This window comes from Fukomys damarensis, unplaced genomic scaffold, assembly GCF_012274545.1.
Source record: "Fukomys damarensis isolate Sample0158 unplaced genomic scaffold, DMR_v1.0_HiC HiC_scaffold_23, whole genome shotgun sequence".
Lineage (NCBI taxonomy): Eukaryota > Metazoa > Chordata > Mammalia > Rodentia > Bathyergidae > Fukomys > Fukomys damarensis.
The window spans coordinates 14,980,668-15,005,351 of NW_022900935.1; the positions used below are offsets into that span (position 1 = coordinate 14,980,668).

The following is a 24,684-nucleotide window of genomic DNA, read 5'->3' on the forward strand; positions in this document are numbered from 1 at the left end:
GCGTACGGGGCCCTCAACGGGACGTGCAACCCCCTGGAGAAGCAACAGGCGCCCCCAACCCCCGCCCAGCCGACGAACGCCGACCGTGTACCCCTCCCGCTCTTCACCTCCGGAAGCCGGGCCAAAGCCTGGGCGAACGACTGCGCCTCACTCCGCCCCCTGCGCCATTTTATCGCCCCCTCCCCGACCTCCCCCACCCCGAGGCAGCCGGGCCAACGCCAGGGGGAGGGCAGTCAGGCAATGATTGGCAAGAAACCGCCCCGCCCCCAAGGGAAATGCACCCACCACAGAAGCGCAACCCCGCCCTCCACACCGCCTACTCCACCTGATGGCCCCGCCCCTTCCCGTTTCATCGACCCGCTCGACTCTCCCTTGCTCCTGACTCCTTCCTAGCTACTGCTAGGCAAAGGGTCTAGGCCGAGTAAGCCGATTGAAGAGCTCAGCTGATGCAACCTGACGGGACTCGCGTGACAGTTCCCGGCACGCGGCGGCGGCGGCGACAGAGGAAGGGGCGCGGGTGCCGGTTGAGCGAGGGAAGTAGAGGTGACGGAGCCATGGGGGACGTTCCCAGCCCGGAAGAGAAACTGCACCTTATCACCCGGAACTTGCAGGTCGGGCCTCGGGGTTGAAATGTGCGGCTGGAACTGGGAGCCGCGGGTCCAGTGGTCCTGCTCAGTCCTGAATGTGTGGGTCGGGGACTTCGCGCCGGGGCAGTTCTGAAGAGACTGTAGTTCTCACTGCTGTTCGATCAGTCGGTCGGTCAAGCCGCCTTTCCCTGGGTGCCACAGAAATCACAGAGAGCTCTCCTCTTTTGTGCCATTACCTTGTGCCGGAGCCATGCTTTCAATCCACGACTCCCACCTTATTTATGTGCCAGGCGAGGTGCTAGGTGCTAGGGATGCGTCAGGGCCCTCACCTTCCAGAGCCGGTCTGGGGATGATCATACGTTAAAAATGACCCATAGGCCAAACCATTTCAGTTGAAATTAAGCCCTGTAAGTTAATATACTGGAAGGAAATGAAGGGAGGGAAGGTTCCCCCTGAGGAACTAACCTCTGTGTTGCTGTCTGAGGAGTATGGATCATCTCTTCATCCTGCAAATGTTCCGGACTGCAGGAGTAGGAGTTAACCAGTAGAAGAATGGGAAAATGGGCGCGCGCAGTGGTGGTTTCAGATAGAAGAATATTGTGGTATTTTGTTAAGATGGGGGGTGGGTGGAGAAAAATTATAGTTCAGTGTGGAAGAATATTGTAGTATTTCGTTAAAATCCAGAGGGGAGAAGGAAAATTATAGTTCAGAGAAATGGCTAATTTGGCTACAAACTACTGATAAAACACTCACTAATTGTATTGTTCATTCCCTTACCTTCCTCTGCCACCAATCCCAGCCTCTGGGAGGCTGAGGGAGGATTGCAAATTTGAGCAACCTAAGCAACTCAACAATTTAGGGAGACCCAATCTCAAAATAAATAAAGGGATAGGGATGTAGCTCAGAGCAAAGACCCTAGGTTCAACTTCTGGTACCCCCCCAAAAAATTTAAATCACTGTTTTACAGCGTACAACTCAGTATTCACATAATTGTGCATCCACAACCACCTTCTAATTCCAGAATATTTTCATCTCCCCCCCAAAAAAACTCATACCATTAGCAGTCAATATCCATTACCTCTACTCCCAAGCCCTAAGAAAACAGTAATGTAGTTTCTGTCCCTATGTATTTATTTGCCTATTCTGAATATTTCAGATAACTGGAAACCTATAATATGTTCCCTTTTGTGTCTGACTTATTTCATTTTTCACTAGAGGTTTTTTTACTTGCTTTCTCTTGGCCAGATTCCTTTGTTTCCTGCCCTCTGTCCGTGAAATGATGCTTGCTGGGGACATGCAGTGCACAAAGGATATGGAATTGGCTTGCTCAGGTTTTAGAAGCTAGAGTGATATGAACTTTCCGTGAGTTATGAGAATCCCTTAAGTGTCCAGATCATAAGGAGCTTTGGAGAATGTAAAATCAGTCACCAACAGACTTGGAACACAGAATTTCAAGTCCTGCTAATTAGACAACAGATACCTTTTGTTTATCATAGTTTTATGGGGGTGGTTGAAACAGGTCTTACTATGTAGCTCAGGCTGGCTTTGAACTCACTATGTAGCCCAGGCTGACCTTAAATTCAGCTGTGATCCTCCTGCCTCAGCCTCTTGAGTGCTGGGATCACAGGCAAGTGCTACCACTCCCAGATCCCATGGTTTTTAAAACCCTACCAAAATCATCACTTGAAGAAACACTGAAAACACTTTTATCAGGATACTGGCCTAGGCAGGATGATCACTGGGAGTTCAAATCCAGCCTGAACTACACACATAGCGAGACCTTGTCTTTAAAAACTAAAGAATACACCCAAAGCTCAAGCGCAAGGTCCTGAATTCAATCCCCAGTACCAAAAAAAAATTGAACTCAGGCCCTTGTGCTTGTCAAGTGCAGTGCCACTGAGCTAAATCCCAAGTCCTATTTATTTTTTGAGACAGGAACTTGCTATGTAGTTCAGGCTGGCCTAGAACTCATGGTGATATTTCTGCCTCAGCCTCCCAAAGTGCTGGGATTACAAACATGTGTTACCTGGCCCAATGTGTTGGGTATGAAGTATTGGGTTGATAATAAGGACATGATTCTATGGCTGGGGATTTAGCTCAGTGGTTCTGCCACTTGCCTTGCAAGTGCAAGTTCCCATGTTTGATCCTCGGTACAAAAAAAAAAAAAAAAAAAAAAAAAAAAAAGGAAATAAGTACATGGGTGTATATATATATATGGGTACGAGTCTGTATATGGGTATGAGCAGGAGATTTGGGAATTAGTAGCTCATGAGTAATAATTTAAGCAACTGATAAATAGGGAGAATGTTGAATAAGAAAAGACCAAAGCCCCAAAGACTGCTAATATTTGTTGATTAGGAAGAAGAGGAACAGCACCAATGATACCTAAGCTGTGGCCTGGGGATTTAGCTCAGTGGTTCCACCGCCTACCTCACAAGCGCAAGGTCCCGAGTTTGATCTCCAGTACCCAAAAAAAGAAGAGGGAAACTAAGAGAATAAAATAAGGAAATCAAAAAAGAGGAGAGTTTCAGAGAGGAAATGATGACTAGAAAGTATTCATTTACTTGCCTAGTATGCACAAAGCCTTGGGTTCAATCTCCAGCACCACACACACACACACACACACCCCCAAATATTCATTGAAATTAGCAACCTGGAGTTCTGTGATCTTCCCTACAGTATTATGTGGTATGGCATTTACAGGGAACGCGAAATGAAGAAGTGGAGACAGAAGAAGGGATGGCTACCTCCAGAAAAGGAAGGAAACTGGGTTCAGTGTAACTAGGAGCTAGGAGTCCAGTAGAGATACACCCCTGCCTCCTTGCAACCATGTCACTTCCCAGGAGGGGCACCAGCAGGAGCATCAGCTTGGGTTGGTACCCAACAGTGAGAACATGGCTGGCCCTCCCTGCTGGCTCTGAGCCTGGACCCCTGTGACACATGGCTTTGTTTTTCTTGACTTAGGATGTAAAGGATGCACAGGTAGGGCACCAGCATTAAACCAGCTCTTCTACTTTCACAACAGGAGGTTCTAGGGGAAGAGAAACTAAAGGAGATACTGAAGGAGCGGGAATTTAAAGTTTACTGGGGAACAGCAACCACAGGCAGGCCACATGTGGCTTACTTTGTGCCCATGTCCAAGATTGCTGATTTCTTGAAGGCAGGATGTGAGGTAAGAGCTCATGGTATCAACCAAGCAGTTACCCTTGGAGTAAGACAAAAAGAGAGTCTTAATGAGGATGGCGCAGGGGTGGGAGAGGAGTTGTGGTTTAGTGATACTCGACAAACTGATATTTTGGTGGTCCCTTATCCCTTATGTCCAGGTAACCATTCTTTTTGCGGACCTTCATGCATACCTGGATAATATGAAAGCCCCATGGGAACTTCTAGAACTCAGAACCAGTTTCTATGAGAACATGATCAAAGCAATGCTGGAGAGCATTGGTGTGCCCTTGGAGAAGCTCAAGTTCATCAGAGGCACTGATTACCAGCTCAGCAAGTAGGTGCTTGATCTTCCACCCTCTCCTGGATCTGGTGCTTCTACCTAATTAAAGCCTATGGCGTCCAGTTGCTCTAAATTTGAATTATAAGCTGTTTGGCACTGCCTGTTAAGAACAAAATTTATTCCCTTTGTTCTTTAATTCATCCACCAAAAGAAACTGTCTAGTAAATGCTGAAGTAATGTTTCATTTGCTGTAGATATACAAAGGGTGTTAAAAAATATAGTGAATGTTTAATTTTAAAAATTGTAGGGCCAGAGATTTATTTAGCTCAGTGGTTCCACTACCTGCCTCACAAGTGCAAAGTCACAAGTCAATCCCTAGTACCAAAAAAAAAAAAAAAATTGTAGCTGGGCATGGTGGCGCACACCTCTAATTCCAACACTGGGAAGATTGCTGGAAATTCAAGGCCATCCTGGGCTACATAGTGAGTTCAAGATGAGCCTAAACTACATAACTATAGGAGACCTGTTTCAAAAAAAACCAAAACATAATTATATTGCAGTAAAAGATATATTGCCAGTAATCCCTCTCAAAATTCTCCCCTTCACTTTGAACACATTTATCCCATCATTCTTGCCCCTTTATGAAGTAGTCCTGGAAGTCTTCTTTCACAAGTATCTTCAAAATGAGCATAATCAAAAGTGGGATAGGGCCAGGGATTTGGCTCAGTGGTTCTGCCATCTACCTCGCAAACACAAGGGCCTGAGTTCAATCCCCAGTACTAGAAAAAGGAAAAAAAAAAAAAAAGCAGGATGAATGCTGCTAAGTGACATCGAATAAAAAGGTAGCTTCATAAAAACATTAGTGTATTTTCATCTACCTTATTCACCAAATCTGACACTATGTCACTTCTAGCTCTTCCCCAAAGTGAGAATGACTAAAATAATGATAAATATTTTAAATTGATTCAAGACATTCATTCAGCCATAGCAGCACTAAAAAAGACACTCACAGAAAAGGACTTACAGAATTGCTTCGGAGTGTGACAAGAACAATCAGATCAGTGTTTTCTAAACAAGAGGGAATAAAAACAATATGTCTTTTACTACAATAAATTTTAAAAATCTTTTAAACACATACTTTTTATCATACCTTATACATATAACCATAACAAAGGCTTTTGGCCATAGATGTGGTAAATGATCCAACCTGCCTTTCCTGTCCAGCCTCAACAAATAATGATGAAATTTTAGAGATAATCACACCTCTCCAACAGTTTTTATTGTTTGCCCCACCCACCCCCACCTCCATGCTAGGGATGGAACCAAGGACCTTACAGATAGAGTACAAGGCAAGCACACTATCAATGAGCTATACCCAAACCCTTGTATACTGATTTTATACTTGTTATTTGAGTAATTTCCCCATGCTTTCTCATAGTCTCCACATTTTAAAAAAATGTTTTAACTTCTTAAATAAATAACATATACCATATGTTACTCTCCCAGTCACTTCTGTATTAAAACCCTCAGAATAACTTTTTAAAGCAAGCATTATTCTATCATATGTCATAGATAAGAAAATAGATTCACAATTAACTTTCCCAAGTTCATGCATGCATCTAATAAGTAAGAAAGTTAGGATGTGAACCCAGATCTCTCACTTACTAGTAATTTCTTTTTTACTTCAATCAATAAAGTTTCATTTATTGTTTCCCCTATTGGATGTTTAGAGTTGATTTGTTTTTTGTTATGGGGAGAATCAAACTCTGGACCTTGAACTGGCAAGGTAGGTGGCGGAACCACAGAGCCATGGGTGTTTAGAGTTTGATGGGAGTTTTTTGTTTGTCCAACCCCTCCCCAACCCACATGAAACCCTGGGGCTTACAGATGCTAGGCAAGTGCTCTCACTGATGTTCTACATTTCATCTGAAGACCTTTTGAGGCTTTTTGTTGTTTTGTTTGTTTGTTTGTTTTCTTTTGTTTTTTTGAGACGGGGTCTTGCTAAATTGTCTAGGCTAGCCTTCAATTTGTGATCCGTCTGCCTCAGTCTCCCAGATAGCTGGGATACAGCTCAACATTTTGTGTGTGTGTGTGTGTGTGTGTGGTACTGGGGATCAAACTCAGGACCTTGTGCTTGCAAGATAGGTGTGGCGCCACTGAGTTAAATCCCTGGCCCCCTCAACATTTAATTTGTTTGTTTGTTTGTTTGTTTGTTTTGTTTGTTTGTTGAGACAAGGGTCTCACTATGTAGTTGAGACTGGCCTGGAACTCCTGTGTAGCTCAGGCTGGTCTCGAACTCACAGCGATCCTCCTGCCTCAGCCTCTCAGGTATTGGGATTACAGGCATGCACCACCACGCATGGCCCAACATTTAATATTTTAAATAAAACATGAAATCTTTATATAAACAGATCTTTGAACCTACACCCTCTGTAGAATGCCCAAGATTTCATTCATTTTTACATTTAATCTACATAAATTATGTAGATAATGTACATTGTAGATATTTAAGGAGCCACTATCATATGGTAAAATACTGTTTGGCTGGTGTGTTCTTCTCTCAACCCAGAGAGAATTACAAGGTAGACAGTTGAGAGAAATGAGCATTTGTTTTAGAGTGAAAGCAGAAAGCTCCCAATACCTAGAGGACTTGGGCAGGTTGCCAAGCGATCGCTTTGTCTAGGGATTTTTATATACAAAAATGACTATCTCATATCACTCTGGGCCAAGTTGAGGTCAGCCTATGGGATTACAAGCAGTAAAGTTGGACTTGAAAGTGTGCACATAGGAACTCAGGGTATATAGCAAGCATACTTTTGTAAGCATTGTTAATTTCTAAAATTATCATCACAAACAGAAGAAAAGCACTCTTCAGTGGCCCGGAATTTAGTTCAGGGGCACCATGCCAAGATTCTGAGTTCAATTCCCTCCCTCGTACCAAAAAAAAAGCACTCTTCAGAGAGATATGAATGGAGACTTGGTAGTACTAGTTTATCTATCACCTTTTTTTTTGTCACATTCTTGGACAGGAGGATCCCACTAGTCTAACATGGGACCCTTGTGTATCAGGCCACCAGAGCCCTGTCCTTGACTACTGTTTCCATGGCCTGGGGCCTGGATTTTTGTTAGCCCTCATCCCAGGCTTCATCTTATCTTGTCCTTCACTGGGTCATCCTAACTCCCTCTGGACTCTCTGGATTTTCCCTGGCAGCCTGTCCTGCCTTCTGAACTGCCTCTGTCTAGAATACTCCCTAGTGGGCTACTCACTCTGCAAAGTCTCCTTACCTTCCCACAGGACCCTGCTCATCCTCAACATTTTCTAATGCATACTATGTTTTATCAGAATGGATTGTTTAAATCACTATTGTGTGCCTCTTTTCAGGGTAATAATACCTAAGCCTTAAGAAAAACAAACCTAAGCCCAATCACACACGTGCAGAGGGCTCCTGGTTCATCTCCCCCAGGTTATCTGCCCTGCTTGTTTCAGTAAATGCCATTGTAGGTGCTTGGTTTACAAAAGTAAGCTAAAACAAAAGGTCCTGTCCTGATGAGGCTTGCTTCCAGCACAGAAACCAGTGGTAAACAAATAGTAAAGTCTTATGTACATGTGTGTGTATGAGGGGGTGGGGGAGAGGCAGCAGGTGCTCCAAAGTAGGGGGCAGGGAGAAAATATTTACAGACAGGGATTTAGCTCAGTGGTTTCACCACCTTCCTCACAAGCACAAGCACAAGGACCCAAGTTCGATCCCTGGTGCCAATAAAAAGATTAGGCAGGGACCAGTGATTTGGTTCAGTGGTGCTGCGCCTACCTACAAGAACAAGGTCCTGAGTTCAATCCCTGGTGCCAAAAAAAAAAAAAAAAAAAAAAAAAATTATGTATATATATATATATATATGTATATGTATATTTAGGCAGAAAGTTGGGCATGGTGGTACAGGCCTGTGATCCCAGACTCAAAGAGGCTAAGGCAGAAAAGCACAAATTCAAGCCCAACCTGAGCAACTCAGTGACTTAGCAAGGTCTTGTCTCAAATTAAAAAATACAAAGGGCTGGGGGTGCAGCTCAGTGCAAAGGTCCTGCATTCAATCCCTAGTATAGTGGGGGGTGCATCAAAAGTCTGAAGAGGGTGAGGGAAGTATTACTGAGTTCTTAAAGTATGCCAGACCTATTCTAGGTGCTGCTGTTATAACTGAATAACACAGCCAAGGTTATTATTTTCCTAGAACTTAGCAGTATTAAGGGTATGGGAAAGTGGGATAAATAAATAATGCTGTCTTGTAGGTCACTTGATCTTTTTTTAAATATACAAAAGTGACTTTAGAGATAACTGCTTTGTAATGTGTGCTTGGATATACTTCTGTTCAACCACAGCAATGATAGATAAAAGGAGATAGCAAGATTCAACAAACTAAAACATTTCTATGGGAAAAGAACAGAACTGAAATGTAAATTGGTGAGTTGGGCTAAAGTTACAGGTCTGCTGGCTTCCAGTCTGGAAGTGAGGAGTAAAGGCAAACTAGGCTTACTGCTCAAAAGTCAGAGAATAAAGTAGAGCTTTTCCCTTTTCTTCATCTCCATCCAAATCCTTCAAGGAAGGTAGAGCCAGAGAGTAGGGGCACTACTGGCAACTCATCTAGGTCTTTAAGGACAGAATGTTTTTTTCTAAATATTTTTTAATGTTTGTTGAATCCACAGATGCAGGACATACAAATATGAAGGGCTGACTCTATTAAATACAAATAATCTAGAGATGGTTTAAACTGTGGATGTGTACAGATTTTTATATCAGATGGACTTGAGTTGAGCATCTGTGACTTTTGATGTCCACAGGGATCCAAGGGACCAATCCCTGGAGATAGCAAGAGATGACTATACCTTAAAATAACTGTTAAAATGAAGACTTACTGGGGCCGAGGTGCATCTCAGTGATACAGCACATGCTTGACATGTGCCAGGCCCTAGGTTCAATCCCTAACACTCCCCTCTCAAAAGAGAAAGACCTTCAGCACGGTAAAAGTAATAAAGTTGGGCCGGGGATTTAGCTCAGTGGTTCCACCGCTTGCCTTGCAAGCGCAAGGTCCAAGTTTGATCCCTGGTACCAAAAAAATTTTTTTAATTTAAAAGGTTAAAAAAGTCAAACCACAGATTGGGGCATAGCTGAGTTCAAATGTGTGCTTAGTATGCATGAAGCCCTGGGTTCAATCCCCAGCACCAAAAAAAAGAAAAAAAAAGTCAAATTATAAACTGGGACTAGATAATTTATAACAGATAATGGACAAAGGATTAATATATAGTAATATATTTCAAAAATTACAGAATCAGTTGTTTTTAAAAAGTCAGTCTAGAGGATCAGGGACATAGATCAGTGGCACTATGCTTGCCTGGCAAATGCAAGGTCCTGAGTTGGATTCCCTGGTATCACAAAAAAATAAAGCAAGTAAGTACATTTTTAAAAAGTCAACCTAGTAAAAACATGACTTAATTAGGTCCAGTAATCTAAGGAAAAAAGCCCAAATGACAAATAAGCATATGAAAAGCATAATAACTTCTTTGGTTAGTGTTCAAAGAAATATATATATTAAAGCCACAGTAAGAAATCATTCCATGCTCACCAAATTGGCAAAGATTTAGAATAATGACAAAATTAAATAATAAGATTGATAAAAATCACTTTAGTTTCATAAAAACCACTTTAGTTTGATTTTCTCTAATAAAAAGGTGCAGATTCTCTATCCGGAAATTCTGGGCCATATATACAGAAACATATATGTGTACTGAGATAAACATGTAAGAATATAACACGTTGTTTAGAGCTGTAAACATAATACAAAACTGGAAAGAAGCCAGGCACAGTGGCTCACACCCGTTATCCCAGCTGCTCAAGAGGCTGAGATAAGAGGATAGCAGATTCAAGGCCAGCCTGGACAACTTAATGCTCCGCAGCCTATGATTTCAGTCTCTAGTACTACTATAAGGGGCCTAGGAACATAGCTCAGTGGTAAGAGTGCTTGCCTACTACTATGTATGAGGTCCAAGTTCAGTCACCAGCACCATGTACAAAAAACAGAAAAGAGGCACCATGTTGAGGGTATAGTTACTCTGAAGAAGTGGGACATGAAAGGGGACTCAGAAAAGCTTCAGGAGTAATTGTTATGTCCTTTTCTTATAAATTTGGTGATGGGTCCAATGTTTAAGTTTGGGGTTTTGTTTTGTTTTGTTTTAAGGCATGGCAAATAGATTGACAAGTTCTGGTGTTCAATAGGCATTCCAGAAGAAGAGAACAGAAGGGGAATGGCAGAGAAGCAATATGTCAAAGGATAATAGAGCATTTTTTAAGAAACAAAATTATTGAATTGTCTTTAAAAGGAAAAGCAAAACGTATTATTTTGGATGAGCAAAAGATCACTCACATTTTAGAAGCTACTAGGCAGTGAGTGTTCTCTTGAATGTCTTAACATCAGGGAAGTGAAGTTATGTTCTGTAAGATTACCCTGAAAAATGAGGCCCGGTCTCGCCGCTGTCCCCTCCTTTCCTCTTCAGAGAGTACACACTGGATGTGTACCGACTGTCCTCCATGGTCACGCAACACGATGCCAAGAAGGCTGGAGCTGAGGTTGTAAAGCAAGTGGAGCACCCTTTGCTGAGTGGTCTGTTGTACCCTGGACTGCAGGTACTTGAGGGATGGAGGAGACACAGTTATCTTTCTGCTCTCATTCTAACTACTGGACGCTAAGTAACCTCTCAACACCAGCTAAACTGGTGCATTTGCTATTCCCTTCACCAGACTCTAAGCTTTCCTTCCTGTCTCCCCTCCTTTTCCTCCTCCCTCACTTCCTGGAATGCTCTTTTACTTGACTGTAAATCCTCCCATCTATTCTTTAAGACATTGCTCATCTCACACATCTTTATGTTAATCATAACCTTTTTGTTTTTGTTTTTTGAGATAGTAGCTCACCTAAAAAGATATCCTCAGATTTGCTATGTAGCATAGGTTGGCCTTGAACTTGCAGTCTTCCTGCTTCAGCTCCCTGAGTGCTGGGATTACAGTCATGCAGCATTTTGTCTAGCTAATCATAATCTCTTAATTGAAAAAAATAAAAATTGAAAATAAATTGATATATGAAAATAAATTTTAGCCATGATCGTATTTTCCATTAAACAAAACAATCACATGACATTTGTATTTATACAGGCACACAGGCAAGGACAGAGACAGAAAAATACAAATCAAGCTGTTTATTCTGGTTACCTTAGGAAGATGGAATGAAAATGTAACTACATGAAACTTTTTTTTATCTCTATAATGTTTGCTATAAAAATATAATCTCCCCTTGCCACCTCAGAGATCGTTGCCTACATTATACCTGGAGACTTTCTACATTTGCACTGTGAATATGTTAGGCCCTAGTCTTAGTATATGGGACTATTAAAAGGAATTTTAACTGAGTAAGGTGGTGTGTGCACCTGTAGTCCTAGCTGTTCGAGAGGCTGAAGGAGGAGGATTATTTGAGCCCAGGAGGTCAAGGCCAGCCTGGGCAAATATATCAACGCTGGTCTCCAAAAAAAGTTAAGCTTAGTTTTTCAGTCACATGGGCTATATTTCAAGTTCCTTGTAGCCACGGGTAGCTTTTATCTCAGACAGTACAAATATACATCTTCATCACAGAAAGGTCTATTGAACAATCCTGATCTAGATTGTTCCTATTTGTTCAATCTTCTCTTATCTCTGTCTGTCTCCTCACCCTCAGCCAATACGGATTAATGTTTTTTGTTTTGTTTTTTTTTTTTTGGTGGTACCAGGGATCAAACTACAGTGTCTCAGTGCTGTTTATTTTCTTTCTGGTTCTCCTTTCTGAAAAATCTAGGATTTGACAGTTTCTGGTTTCTCAGACCCATATGGAACATACACAACAGGTGTTTATGCTCATGTGTTTCTTTCCACAGGCTTTGGATGAAGAGTATTTAAAAGTAGATGCCCAATTTGGAGGTGTTGATCAGAGAAAGATATTCACCTTTGCTGAGAAGGTTAGTATCGTCTTTCTCTTTCCGGTCTGTTTTCATTGAGCCCCAGAGGTATGCAACTAAATGTATTGAACTACAATGTGCTAGTCCCTCCAGTCATAATCACTCTGTATGGTAGATATTATTTTCCTTGTTCTGCTGATGAGAAGACTAACAGTAGAAGAAAACAAAAGTTGTCTAGTATCTTACAGTTAGTAACTAAGCCAGAATTACTACCCAGATATGCCTCAAAAGTCCATATACTTGCTACCTGAGAAAGCCTACCTAATACCTGTCAGATTTGCTTCCTTTCTAGAAGCTCAGTTTTGTGCTACCAGCCTGAACTACTGTTCTTCCCCAGAGCATTTGGTCTACACTGTCCTGTGTCTTATGTAAACTGCTCATCTCTGAGATAAGGTTTAACAGGGTTTAGCAGAAAATCAGCAAAAACCTATAATCTTTTCTAGGAAAGAACTTGAGTGTGTTGAAAATGACTATTGAGAAGTAGTTGCTTCTCAAAACCTCATACTGGCAAGGGTGTAGAGAATACATTAGTAGGACAAATGTACATTCTAGTTTACAACTTTAAGACAGGACGCCCCACCATACCGGGGATCAAACTTGGGTCCTTGTGCTTATGAGGCAGACGGCAGAACCACTGAGCTAAATCCCCGGCCCCAGTAGTTTACAACTCTAAATGTTTCTATCCTTTTTAATTCTTTTTCTAGAAACATGTAAAAGGAAATAATAAAAATGCTATTAGGATTATATATGCTAGTACTTAACGACATTCTCAATTTAAACAAAAATCTGGAAATAAACATATCCAGTGGCAAGGAATTGGTTAAATAAATTACGAAAAAAATCCTCACAATGGGATATTATACAGTATTAAAAATAGTGGTTTGGAAATATATTTGATGAACAGGGAAATGCTTGCATTTTTTTGTGGAGGGGTACCGGGGATCAAACTTGGGTCCTTGTGATTACGAGGCAGACGACCAAACCACTGAGCTAAATCCCAGGCCCTTTGCAAATTTTTTATTAATCAATATTTCTTATTTTATCTACTCTACGAACTTTTTTTTTTTTTTTGAGACAGGGTCTTGCTATGTAGTTGAGACTGACCTGGAACTCACTATGTAGCCCAGGCTGGTCTCGAACTCAAAGTGATCCTCCTGCCTCAGCCTCCCAAGTTCAGGGATTATAGGCATGCACCACCATTCCCAACTCTATTAACTTTTTAGTTGAACATTGTTTTATTATACTATCAAAGATTGAACTTACAGCCTGTTTTTGTGTGACTCAAGAGTTGAGAATGATTTTTACATTTTTAAAAGACAATAAAAATAGTGAACAAGCTGGGCATGGTGGCACACACCTATAATCCCAGCACTCTGGAAGGCTGAGGCAAGAGAATCAAAAGTTCAAGCCCAACCTGGGCAATTTAACAAGACCCTATCCTAAAAAAGTTGAGGAGAATGGGATGCATATGTAGCTCAGAATGAAGATCCAGGTTTCAATCCCCAGTACAACTGTTGCAGCTGGGCAGAGCAGCTCTGTGTTGTAGCCAAGTATTACAGCTCAGTGTTGCAGCCAAGTGCCACAGCTCAGTGTGGCAGCTCTGGGCTAAAGCTGTCATTCTTTGAAAACTGGAGAATCCAGTGGTCAGTTGGAGAGCTGGAGATAAACCTTTTATTACACCAGCAAAACCCGCAGGCTCAGAGAAGTCTGAACACTCTACCAGAAATGAGAGCCTCCTTATATAGGGATCTACAGGGCAGGTGAGCACGCTCAATGAAGCAGGGGATGTAGTTACAGAAAATTCCTGAAACACATGCCTTTTGAGCATGTTCCATGAAGTAGGATGGAGTTATAGAACATTCCTGAGAGGGGGCGGAGCTTAACATTCCAGAAAGGTCACAGTTTAAACAGTCACAGACCATTTTGATACTTTGGGCAGGAACCCAAACTTAACATTTCCAAAACAAGACATTCTGTAAAAAACGAAAAATGGACACAAGGCAAGGGCCTGTCTTATTGTATAGCGCTTCTCTATCACAACAACAAAAGTGAAGAATATGCAGTAGAAACCATTTATGGCCCACAACACTTGAAATATTTATTATCCAGTCATTTACAGAAAAGATTTGCCGTCTCCTGCCCTAGAGATTATAGCGTGTGTCTTTGTAATATTATGGTTGAAATTAGATATTTTTACCCCTTCTTCACAGTGGGAGAACCTGTATTGATTCACTCCTTTTATATTCCTCTTGCCCTTTGTGGTTTTGTCATGTTTTACTTTTCAAAGATATTTTAAATTCTGAAGACATTGTAGTTATCTTTTAAACAATCAATTTTCGTGTAGATTTGTCCCTACTTGCTCTTTCTGGTACTGGTAATTCCTTCCTACAGTTTGGTGTCTCCATGGAAGTTCATTTTCTTTACAACCCAAGGAGCCCCCCTTAGTATTTTGTGTTTATAATTCAGGTCTTTGGACATGAGTTTATTCAGCTTTCTTTTGTCTGAAAATAGCTCTCTTTTTGTATCATTGGGTATAAAATTATAAAGTTTGCAATCATTTTTTAACTTTTTTTTTTGCTTGGTTTTTTTGAGACAGGGTCTCACTATGTAGTCAAGACTGACCTGGAACTCACTATGTAACCCAGGCTGGTCTTGAACTCACAGCGATCCTCCTGCCTCAGCCTCCCAAGTGCTGGGATTACAGGCTTGAGCTGCCACGCCCCACTGCAATCATTTTTTAAATCTGCTTTCATTTCATTTTCTTTTCTGTGGTGCTGGGGATTGAACACCCAGGTCCTTGTGCATGCTAGGCATTTGCTGTGCTGTAACACTGAGCTCCCTCCCTCCCTGAGGCATTCTTTTTGAAGGAATCATTCCATTGCCTTTTGGTTTCCATTGAGAAGTCGCTGTAAGCCTTATGTTTTTCTCCTTTGAAGATAATGTGATTTCTCTGGAAGCTTATGAATTTTTCTAAACCAGACATGATGGCTCATACTTATAATCCCAGCACTCAAAAAATGCTATAATCCTAACAGTAGAAAATTTCTCTAAGGACTAAGCCAGGAGAATTGTAAGGTCAAGCCTAGCCTGGGCAATTTAACAATTTAATGAGACTATTTTAAAATTAAAAAAAGAAGGAAGGAAGGAGAGAGAGGGAGGGAAGCAAGGAAGCAAGCTGGGACTGTAGCTCAGTGAATGCTCTGAGCTTAATTAATCCTCTATATAACATAAGTAAATAAATAATAGATAAATATAAAAATAAATTTCTCTCGTTTTATGATATTTTTAGCTAAAATTTTGTTTGTATTTATCATGCTTAAATTTTGCTGACTTCTTGAATTTAGGAATTGATGTTTTCATCAAATTTTTAAAACTCATTATTTCCTCAAATAGTGCTCTGTCTTACTCTTTTAAGGTTCCAGTTATAACATATGTTAAATCTCTTGTTCCATATGTGTAATATTTGTTCCATTGTTTTCCTTTCTTTGCTCCTTCTCTGCTTTATTTTGATTTTTTGTTTTCTTTTGGTTTTTGGTTTCAATTTTAGGTGTTTCAGTTCTATCTTCTGTTAGATTCATGATTGTATTGTGCCTTTTTTGAACTTTAATTTGATTCTTTTTTTATAGATCTCCACTCTTAAAATTCACTATCTTTTGAGCCAGGGATTTAGCTCAGGGGTGTCATGCCTGCCTCACAAGAGCAAGGTCCTAAGTTTGATCCCCCATATTGCAAAAAAAAAAAAAAAAAAAAAATCTCTATCTTTTAATCATTTTGTTCATCATTTCCTCTTATTTCCCTTAACGTACCAATTATTTTGACATCCTGGTCTGCATACTCTAATATCTGGATTGTTTATAGGTCTATTTCTTTTAACTTTTCTCTTGACTGTCACTTTTTCTGCTTCCCATTTCTAGAACTTTTCTGACATTTCAGAGTTTGTGGACATTATATACAGGCTCTGGATTATGTTTTTAGAATGGTGTGTTTTCTAAAGACAGCTAAGTTACTGACTTTTCACCTTCTAATTATATTAAAGAGTGGCTTTAGGTTTGTTAGAACATGTCCACTTTGTTTTTCCTGTACTCTTACAATGCAGTCGTTATTCATACTGTGCAGACTTTGAAGGGCCTCACACTGAAATCTCTAGGCATTAGCTGGGTGTGGTGGCGCAGCCTGTAATCCCAGTATTTGGGAGGCTGAGGCAGGAGGATCGCTGAGTTCAAAACCAGCCTGGGCTACATAGTGAGTTCCAGGTCAGCTTCAACTACATAGTGAGGCCCTGTCTCAAAAAAAAAAAGAAAGAAAGAAAAGAAACCTCCAGGCATTCACAAAACCCCATCTGTTTTGATTGGACCTAAAGTTCATCCTCTGGTTCCCAGTATTGTACAAACCCTGAATCTCCACTCAGGTCTTCAGTTTCCCAGAGCCTGTTCTCTGCCACATTTCCTAGAATCTCACCATGTTCATACACAGCTATAAGTCAACCAAGACATCAATTAAGAAATTTTAACATAGGATTTGTTGGGAGATGTCCTAGCCTTCTAGCAACCTCAGTGCCATTCTGTCTCCTTTACTTAGGCTGTATCTATGTGTTCTCTTTCTCAGCACCTGGTTTTAAAAAAATGCCCTCTTGAAGAATGCCAGGGTGGATTTTCTTTCTCTCAAGAGTAGTCCTACACTGGTTGCAGCCCAGTTCTTTCAAACGGATATTTTATATATTTCTAGCCTCTGTTGTTGTTTATGGGGGTAGGATATATTCAGTGGCCTTATAGTATAATACTAATAGAAAATAACTTTGTTCAAATTATGATCACTGTTGAAAACTATGTATATTCAGTAGAAAAGAGATTGGAAAGAATATATCAAACTGTTAATATCTGCTCTTATGTATTTATTTATTATTTATTAATATGTGCTCTTACGACCTTCTAATCTCTCAGTACCTCCCTGCACTTGGCTACTCAAAACGGATCCATCTGATGAATCCAATGGTCCCGGGCTTAACTGGAAGCAAAATGAGCTCTTCGGAAGAGGTAAATTGTCAACTGTTTCTTGAGTTCTAGAAATCTTTGGCAAGAAAGTAAAGGCTCACTAGGCATTGTAATCCCAGCACTTGGGAGGCTGAGATAGGAGGACCATCTCAAGTTTGAGACCAGCCAAGGCTTCACAGTGAGTTTAGGGCCAGCCCAAACTATGTACTGAGACCCTGTCTCAAAAAAAAAAAAAAGTTGAAGATTCAAAAGAATAGTAACTTAGCTAACTAGAATGCTCAAGTATGGTGGACCCTTGATTTATGAACTCAATTCATTTGCAAGGGCTGGTTGTAACTCGAGTTGGTTAACTGAAGGCTTAGGCTCCTCTACACAGCCTTCAAAGTCTCTCTCCTTTAGACAGGCAGATCTCAGTGTCCTTATAGGGACATTGTTCCAGAATTTCTCAGTTATCCCCACACAAGAAAGGATGTTGTAATATTCTTTCCAGAGCTCTTTAAGGGTTAAATCTGTATCTGAGACCATCTGGAAGCACAAGCATCTGGCGTTCAGGTCATAACCCAAGACTTTGGTCTAAGTTAAAACTAAAAAAAGTTGTTCATGTATCAGGCCAGTCATAACTCGAAGATCCACTGTGTTTGAAGTATAAGAGACCTTAAGTCAGCCAAATAATTCAGTGGGTCTTGAGAATTGAAAGACTCATATCTGGACTGGGGATTTAGCTCAGCGGTTCAGTGGCCTGCCTTGCAAGTGCAAGGACCCGAGTTCAATCCCCGGTACCAAAAAAACAAACAAACAAACAAAAAACAAAACCAAACAAGCAAACAAAAAAAAAAAGAAAGACTCATATCCACTCCTGATAGGAGCCAGTCATCATTTTTAACAGTTCTTACTGGTACTGATAAAAGCATAAGGCCAAGTTGTTTCTTAAATGGACATGGTGGCATACACATGTAATCCTAGCACTCTGAGAGGCAGAGGCAAGAAAATCACAAATTAGAGCTCAATCTGGGCAATTTAGCAAAACCCTGTCCTAAAATTGTGAAAAGGGCTGGAATGTAGTTCAGTGCCTTGGGTTCAATCCCCAGTATCACAAAAATAAATAGATAGATAGATAGATAGACAGATAGTTTCTTCATTCACAGAGTTGTGATAAGATGAAGCTTATTTTTTATAAGGCCAATATTGTATTTCAGCAATCAGTATTTTAGTATTTTAATACTTGGACTGATATTTGATATAACTAATATGATAAATATGATTTTGGGGAGATTTTTTTGTTTTGTTTTGAGACAGGGTCTCACTATGTAGTTAATGCTAGATTTGAATTTACTAGCACAGGCTGGCCTCAAATTCTTGGCAATCCTCCTGCCTCAGCCTCCTGAGCTTTGGGTTTGCAGGCTGAGCTTTGGGTTTGCAGGCATGCACTGCCACCACGCCCGGCTTTGGCTGACCTGTAGAATACCTAGAGATTTTTGTTGTTGATTAGACTCTGTCCTTAGAGAATCTGATAAAGTACTTCTGGGAGTGACTCAAAAATGTGTTTTTTTCCTCAGCAGACACAGTGACATATGCCTGTAATTCCAGCTACTTGGGAGGCTAAGAAATGATTGCAAATTCAAGGCCAGCCTGGGCAATTTAAGGAGACTTTTTTTTAAAGGAGACTTTATATTAAAAAGTGCTAGAATGATGGGGCCTGGGATTTTAGCTGAGTGGTGCCACGACCTGCCTCGCAAGCACAAGGTCCCAAGTTCAATCCCCAGTACCTAAAAAAAAGTTCTGGAACAGAGCTCAATGATCAACTATTTGCCTTGTATGAGCAAGGCCCTAGGTTCAAGCCTAAATTCTGTATGGGGCAGGATTTCTTTCAAATCCTACTTGGTGGGTTTTTCTTTGTTGTTGTTTATCCTGGGGGGGGTGTTTAGTTAGTTTTTTTGTTTGTTTGTTTTATTTTTTGAGTGTCTCACTATGTAATTGAGACTGACCTGGAACTCACTATAGCCCAGGCTGGTCTCAAACTCACAGCGATCCTCCTGCCTCAGCCTCCCAGTGCTGGGATTATAGGCATGCACCACCACGCCCAGCTAGAAATCCCTTAGATTCAGTCCCCAGTACCACAAAAAGAAAATAAAACCTATTATCATTAAAGGAAAATGCCACTAAATATATAATTCCCAGTATCTTGTCTATATTCTGTTGCTATAACAGAATACCTGAGACCAGTTCATTTAGAAAGCAAAGAAAACAGTTCTGGGACCGGGGATGTCTAAACTAAAGCAACTCACTAGGGAGACCCTGACTCAAAATAAAAAATAAAAAGAGCCAGGGATAGAGCTCTTCGTGATGGTGACTTTGCAGAGTTTCAGAGCAATACAGATCATCACATGGCAGAACTGCACAAGTGTGCCACAGACCACTCACTTCTATAGCAGAAATGCTCCCTTAATGACCTGATAATCTATTAAACCTTGAATTCATGAAAACAGAGCCCTCACAACTTGCCACCTCCCGAAAATCTCATCTCTAAATTTCATTAACATATGACTTTGAAATTAAGTTTCCTAGCACATGAGTTCTGGGAGATTAATGATGTGAAACAAGTATCTTCACATGTGGCTGATTTCAGTGTCGATTATTGTGCCTTTCAGAAAACAATTGTATTTGTTTTGTTTTGTTTTCTTTTGGTACTGTCAATGAGACTCAGGAACTTGTGCTTTTGAGGCAGGCCAGTGGCACCACTGAGCTAAATCCCCAGCCCTCAGAAAACAATTTTGAAACTTGTACTTTTGAGTAGTTTAAGGAAATACTGCTAGAGACGGCAAAAAAAGAAAACATTCTGCAATGATGTTCAGTATAGCTTTATTTATAATTTGTAAAAATTAGGACTTTAACAATTTGGAAATTATTATATTGTCATTAATAATTGGGAATATAAAACAGTATAAATATTATAAATTAAAAATCAGGAGGGGCCGGGGATTTAACTCAGTGGTTCGGCCGCCTGCCTTGCAAGTGCAAGGACCCAAGTTCTATACCCAGTACAAAAAAAAAAAAAATTATATATATCAGGCACAGTGGCACACACCTATAATCCTAGACTCAAGAGACTGAGGGAGAAGGGTTATCAGTTTGAGGCCAACCTAGGCTACATAGTGAGGCCCTGTCTCTTTAAAAAACAAAACAAAACAAAAAACTACATATAGTGCTAGGGATTCAGCTCAATGACACTGTACCTGCCTTGCAAGCACAAGGTACTGAATTCAATCCCCAGTACCAAAAACAAAAAGTATATATATATATAAAGGAAGACAAAGTGGCTGATAGAAATACTTATGACCTAGTCCCAAGTGAAAAAACACGATAGTATAATGATCTGCATTCCATAGTCAAGTTCTGGAAAGAAAATTTTAATTTAATTCGCTGAGTGGCAAGATTGTGAGTAGTTCCTCACTCTTGATTAATTCTGCTTTTGTTTGGCTGGTTGGTTTTTATTTTTGTTTCTTTTTTTGAGACAGGGTCTTACTGTGTAGCCCAGGCTGGCCTCAACTCATGGCAGTTCACCTGCCTCAGCCTCCTGAGTGCTAGGATTATAGGCATGTGCACCACACTTGGCTCTGCTTTTGTTATAGTTGACTGATGTTTAAAACTTTGTAAAAAAAAAATTTTTTTAGTTAAATTAGTTGAGTATGTTCTCATTTTCCACCACAAGAGGTCCTCCCCATACACATCTCTTACCATTTCTAGGAGTCGAAGATTGATCTCCTTGATCGGAAGGAAGATGTGAAGAAAAAATTGAAGAAGGCTTTCTGTGAGCCAGGCAATGTGGAGAACAATGGAGTTCTATCCTTTATCAAGCATGTCCTCTTTCCCCTCAAGTCTGGTAAGACCTTCCCTGCTTTCCTCACCGGCTGGGCTGGAAAAGCAGAACTCCTGCTGTGAGCTTGCTTGTGATCTGTCACAGATTCTTCCTCCAGAGCTGGCTGCCCTGAAGCTCTGCTCTGATTTCTTATACATTAATGTGTGGGTGAGGTTGGGTATCTTTCGGCTGTCCACGTGTTTACCAGGCTAGGTTTTTAGGGCCGATCAGGGTAGGCAGGCGTTCAGAAATGAGGACGGGGGTAAACAAGTTGAACTAGAATAATATGAAAGAATTCTAAGCTACAATCCTTCCCCCCCCAAATAGAAACAAAATCCCATAGAGTAATTTTGAATAAATTTCAAAATGTATAGCAAAAACTATAAATAGCCATTCATTATGGTTAGGATGCCGACTGCTCCTATCAATGAGTTTGTTAATATAAATCCTTTTTAATTGTTTTTGCAGAGTTTGTGATCCTTCGAGATGAGAAATGGGGTGGAAGCAAAACCTACACTGCCTACCTAGACCTGGAAAAGGACTTTGCTAATGAGGTAAAGTAGGACATTGTGGGTAGACAGGACCAGGTCACAAAGAAAAGATATAGTAATATTGGAAATGAAATGTTTGGGGTTTTGTCTGTCTGTTTCTTTCTTTCTTTCTTTTTTCTTTTCTTTTTGGTTTTGTTTTGTGGGAAACAAATTCCCAATTGCTGGGAATTGAACCTAGTCTTTGTACACTGAGCTACATCCCCATCCCTTCTTTCAGTTTTTTGAGACAGGGTCTCGCTAAGTTGCCCAGTCTAAGCTCAAACTTTTGATCGTCCTGCCTCAGCCTCCCAGAGTACTGGGATTACAGATGTGTGTCACCACCCCCACCAAAATGGGTGCTTTGATTCACTGTGAACTTACATTGAAGAAGCAGTTTGATGGGCCATTAAAAACATTAGCATGGAATCTTGGGGGTAAATCAAGAGAAATATATATTCTAGAACAAAGGAGGTGACTCATATTGCTCACCACTCTTTCAAGTGCATTAAGGTGGGCATTTGGCTCTGGACTTGAATTTTTAGAGGTTTATTTGACAACCTGGGGCATGTTGGTGTTGAAAGAGAGATGCCATGACAGAAAATAGTCTTAAAAAACATGTCACAAGATACAGTTAAAGGTGGGCAAAGTGGAGCACCAAATGCTATAATCTCAGCACTTGGGAGGCTGAGGCAGGAGGATCACCATAAATTTGAAGACAGCCTGGGCTACATAGTGAATTCACGGCCAGTCTGATCTGGCGAGACCCTGTCTCAGAAACTGAAAGAAGCTGGGGATTTAGCTCAGTGGCACTGTGCCTGCCTCGAAAGTGCAAGGTCCTAAATTCAATCCCTGGTACAAAAAAAAAACAAAAACAATACAACAACAAAAAGATACAGTTGAAAGAACTGTGGATGTTTATTTGGGAAGCATGTGTGTGTTCCATCATCAAATATGAGAGGGACTAGGGGAAAGGGACCAGGTTTCTTCTTGCGGCACAAGAGGGCAAAGTGGGACTGTCAGTGGTGACCCCGGGGAGGCATGTTGAGGTTCAGCATCAGGAGGAGCTTTCTGATGACCTCAGGTGTAGATGGTGGACAGGGTTCCCCTGCCCTGGATGTGGGTAGCACGGCTGGAGGATCACTCAGAGGCAGTGTTGTGAGCGAGTTGAGCATCAAATAGCGGGAAAGACTTGGTGACCCCTAGGGCTACAGGCCTATCCAGCCCATTTGGAGATGTTTTACAGCCACTGCTCTCAAGGCCTTCTCTGCTTCTCTGCTGAAGCAGGACACAGAGCCTACTTAGGGCCACTAAGCCCTGCCTAGGATCAGGAGCGTTTCAGATTTCAGATCCTTTCAGATTTGGAACATTCACGTGTACACGAGAGATCTTACATATGGGACCCAAGTCAAAATATGAAATTGATTTATGTTTCATATATATTGCACACAAGTAGCCTGAGGTAATTTTTTTAACAATATTTTTAGTGTGCCTACTTTTTTTTTTGGTACCGAGGATGGAACTCAGGACCTTGCTCTCGCAAGGCAGGCAGTGGCACCAGTGAGCTAAATCCCCGGTCCTAGTGTTGCCTACATTTTGACTGCATCACACACATGAAGTCAGGTGTGAGGTATTTCCCTGTGTTGTCATGTTGGGGCCCAGCCATTGGAGCATTTCTGATCAGAGATGTTCAACCCGTATGCCATGTACCAGCTCTACTGTCACCATTTCTGCCCGCTTTATGTGACTTAATCCTCATTCTGACTCTATGGGATATAGCTGCTGTTATCCTGATGATATTAGTAAAAAAGTCAAAACTTTAGCAGGTTATATGGCTAGTTGGTTGCAGATTTTTTTTTAATTGAATGACTTAAACAACAACAAAACATACTACCGTAAACTGACGATAAACTGGTAGTATACAAATGCTTCAGACTAGAGGTGTGTTTGTTCTGGATGAATTAATATATAATAAATTCTCATGACATTTGATTCCAAGATGAATGGATGAACTGGACTGACATGGTTAATAATTTAAAGCAAAATATAAGCATAAGGGCAACTGAAACACTGGCATTAATTTGTAGGAGTCAATTCAACATCCGTGACGGTAGAACTATATATGTTTAAAAATCTGAGGCCAAGAAATCTTTAGTAAGCAACCTGTGCCCATGTACACCTGAAGGTCAAGGGCTGGAGTTATATTCCTGATGAATATGATTAGGAAAAGGATGTATAACATCTACCACACATCTGTTTCAAAAACAGCATGTTTCCAAAATTACATATTTCTTTACAAAAAAACATTACACATTAGCAACTACAGAGACACCCTCAGGATGAGTTCCAAAATATGCTGCTTTCACAGGCATCCCTGAGCTGAATCTGAAGGTATCTATTTTAATCTTGGGGCTCTAAGAACATTTTCTTTGTTTTAACTGGTTTTGTGTTTCAGTTTTCATCTTCGTAATCGGCACGGTCTCTCTTCTTGGCAAACTTTTTTCCAGTTGTCCCCACCATAGTCTCATATCTTCTAGCCATTTCTTCATCTGACACATCAAGCTCTACTGTTTCATCTTTCTCTTCTTCCTCTGCTTTGTTCTTAGCATTCATCTGAAGCATTAACTTCTCAGCTGCAGGATTAAATCCTCTGAATGACATTCTTCCATAGAGAAGATCTTCACATAACAAGACACTCTGCTCTTCCATTATGAAACTAACTTTCTCTCTAAGCTCTGGCAAATCCAAGTACCAGTGTTCTTCACTAATGATCTTTTCTTCCTCTTCTATCTATTTCTTGGTTTCTGAGTCCAGTCCCCCTTTGCATGCACTTCATGTGTAGCAAGTTCTTGGACAACTTGGTCTTGTGCTCCACCGCCATGCTCCATGGCCAGAGTGGACACAGCTAGTTTGAAATCTAATGCAAGTCTGTCTAACTCCAAAGCCCTTGTATTCGTCTCTGTCACTCAGGCTTTAACCCTGGAGTTACCTATGCAAACATTTTCTATCTACGAATACCACTAGGTATATGTCACTACCCTAAACATAAATGGAGAGGCAAGGCGAATTAGGCTAATACACATTCAGAGTCTAAAAGCCCTCAATTCACTATGGTGCTGAGGGTGAAAAGACTTCAGACAAGTTAGTTAGGCTTTCTGGAATTCTCTTTCTCAGCTGTCTTACAAGATTGCCATGAGGATCAAGACTCTGCTGGGAAGAAAGTTCCTGCATCCTATATCATATTCTGAGTAA

At 40.8% G+C, this 24,684-nt stretch overlaps 2 protein-coding genes and 1 pseudogene across 9 annotated transcripts in view; 1 reads left to right on the forward strand and 2 right to left on the reverse strand.

The window, feature by feature from the left end:
- Nucleotides 1-1,130, reverse strand: part of S100pbp (S100P binding protein) — a 36,937-nt gene extending 35,807 nt beyond the window's left edge. For 3 of the 6 annotated variants that reach the window (XM_010621523.2, XM_033767773.1, XM_010621529.2), the window contains exon 1: nt 108-180. The gene's annotated coding sequence lies outside the window, so the exon portion shown is untranslated. Of the gene's footprint in view, nt 1-107; nt 181-285; nt 335-1,052 lie in introns of those variants that run through there. The other 3 variants (XM_010621527.2, XM_010621526.1, XM_010621528.2) reach the window with 3 other exon arrangements.
- Yars1 (tyrosyl-tRNA synthetase 1) overlaps nt 320-24,684 on the forward strand; it is a 29,887-nt gene continuing 5,522 nt past the window's right edge. Inside the window, exons 1-8 of one of the 3 annotated variants that reach the window (XM_010621522.3) lie at nt 320-611; nt 3,613-3,759; nt 3,911-4,086; nt 10,574-10,703; nt 11,978-12,058; nt 16,999-17,091; nt 20,794-20,929; nt 21,374-21,459. In XM_010621522.3, the coding sequence (XP_010619824.1) occupies nt 447-611; nt 3,613-3,759; nt 3,911-4,086; nt 10,574-10,703; nt 11,978-12,058; nt 16,999-17,091; nt 20,794-20,929; nt 21,374-21,459 (1,014 nt within the window). In that variant the 5' untranslated portion in view covers nt 320-446. The remainder of the gene's footprint in view (nt 612-3,612; nt 3,760-3,910; nt 4,087-10,573; nt 10,704-11,977; nt 12,059-16,998; nt 17,092-20,793; nt 20,930-21,373; nt 21,460-24,684) is intronic. The other 2 variants (XM_010621520.3, XM_010621521.3) reach the window with 2 other exon arrangements.
- Nucleotides 23,060-24,466, reverse strand: LOC109117942 (annotated as a pseudogene).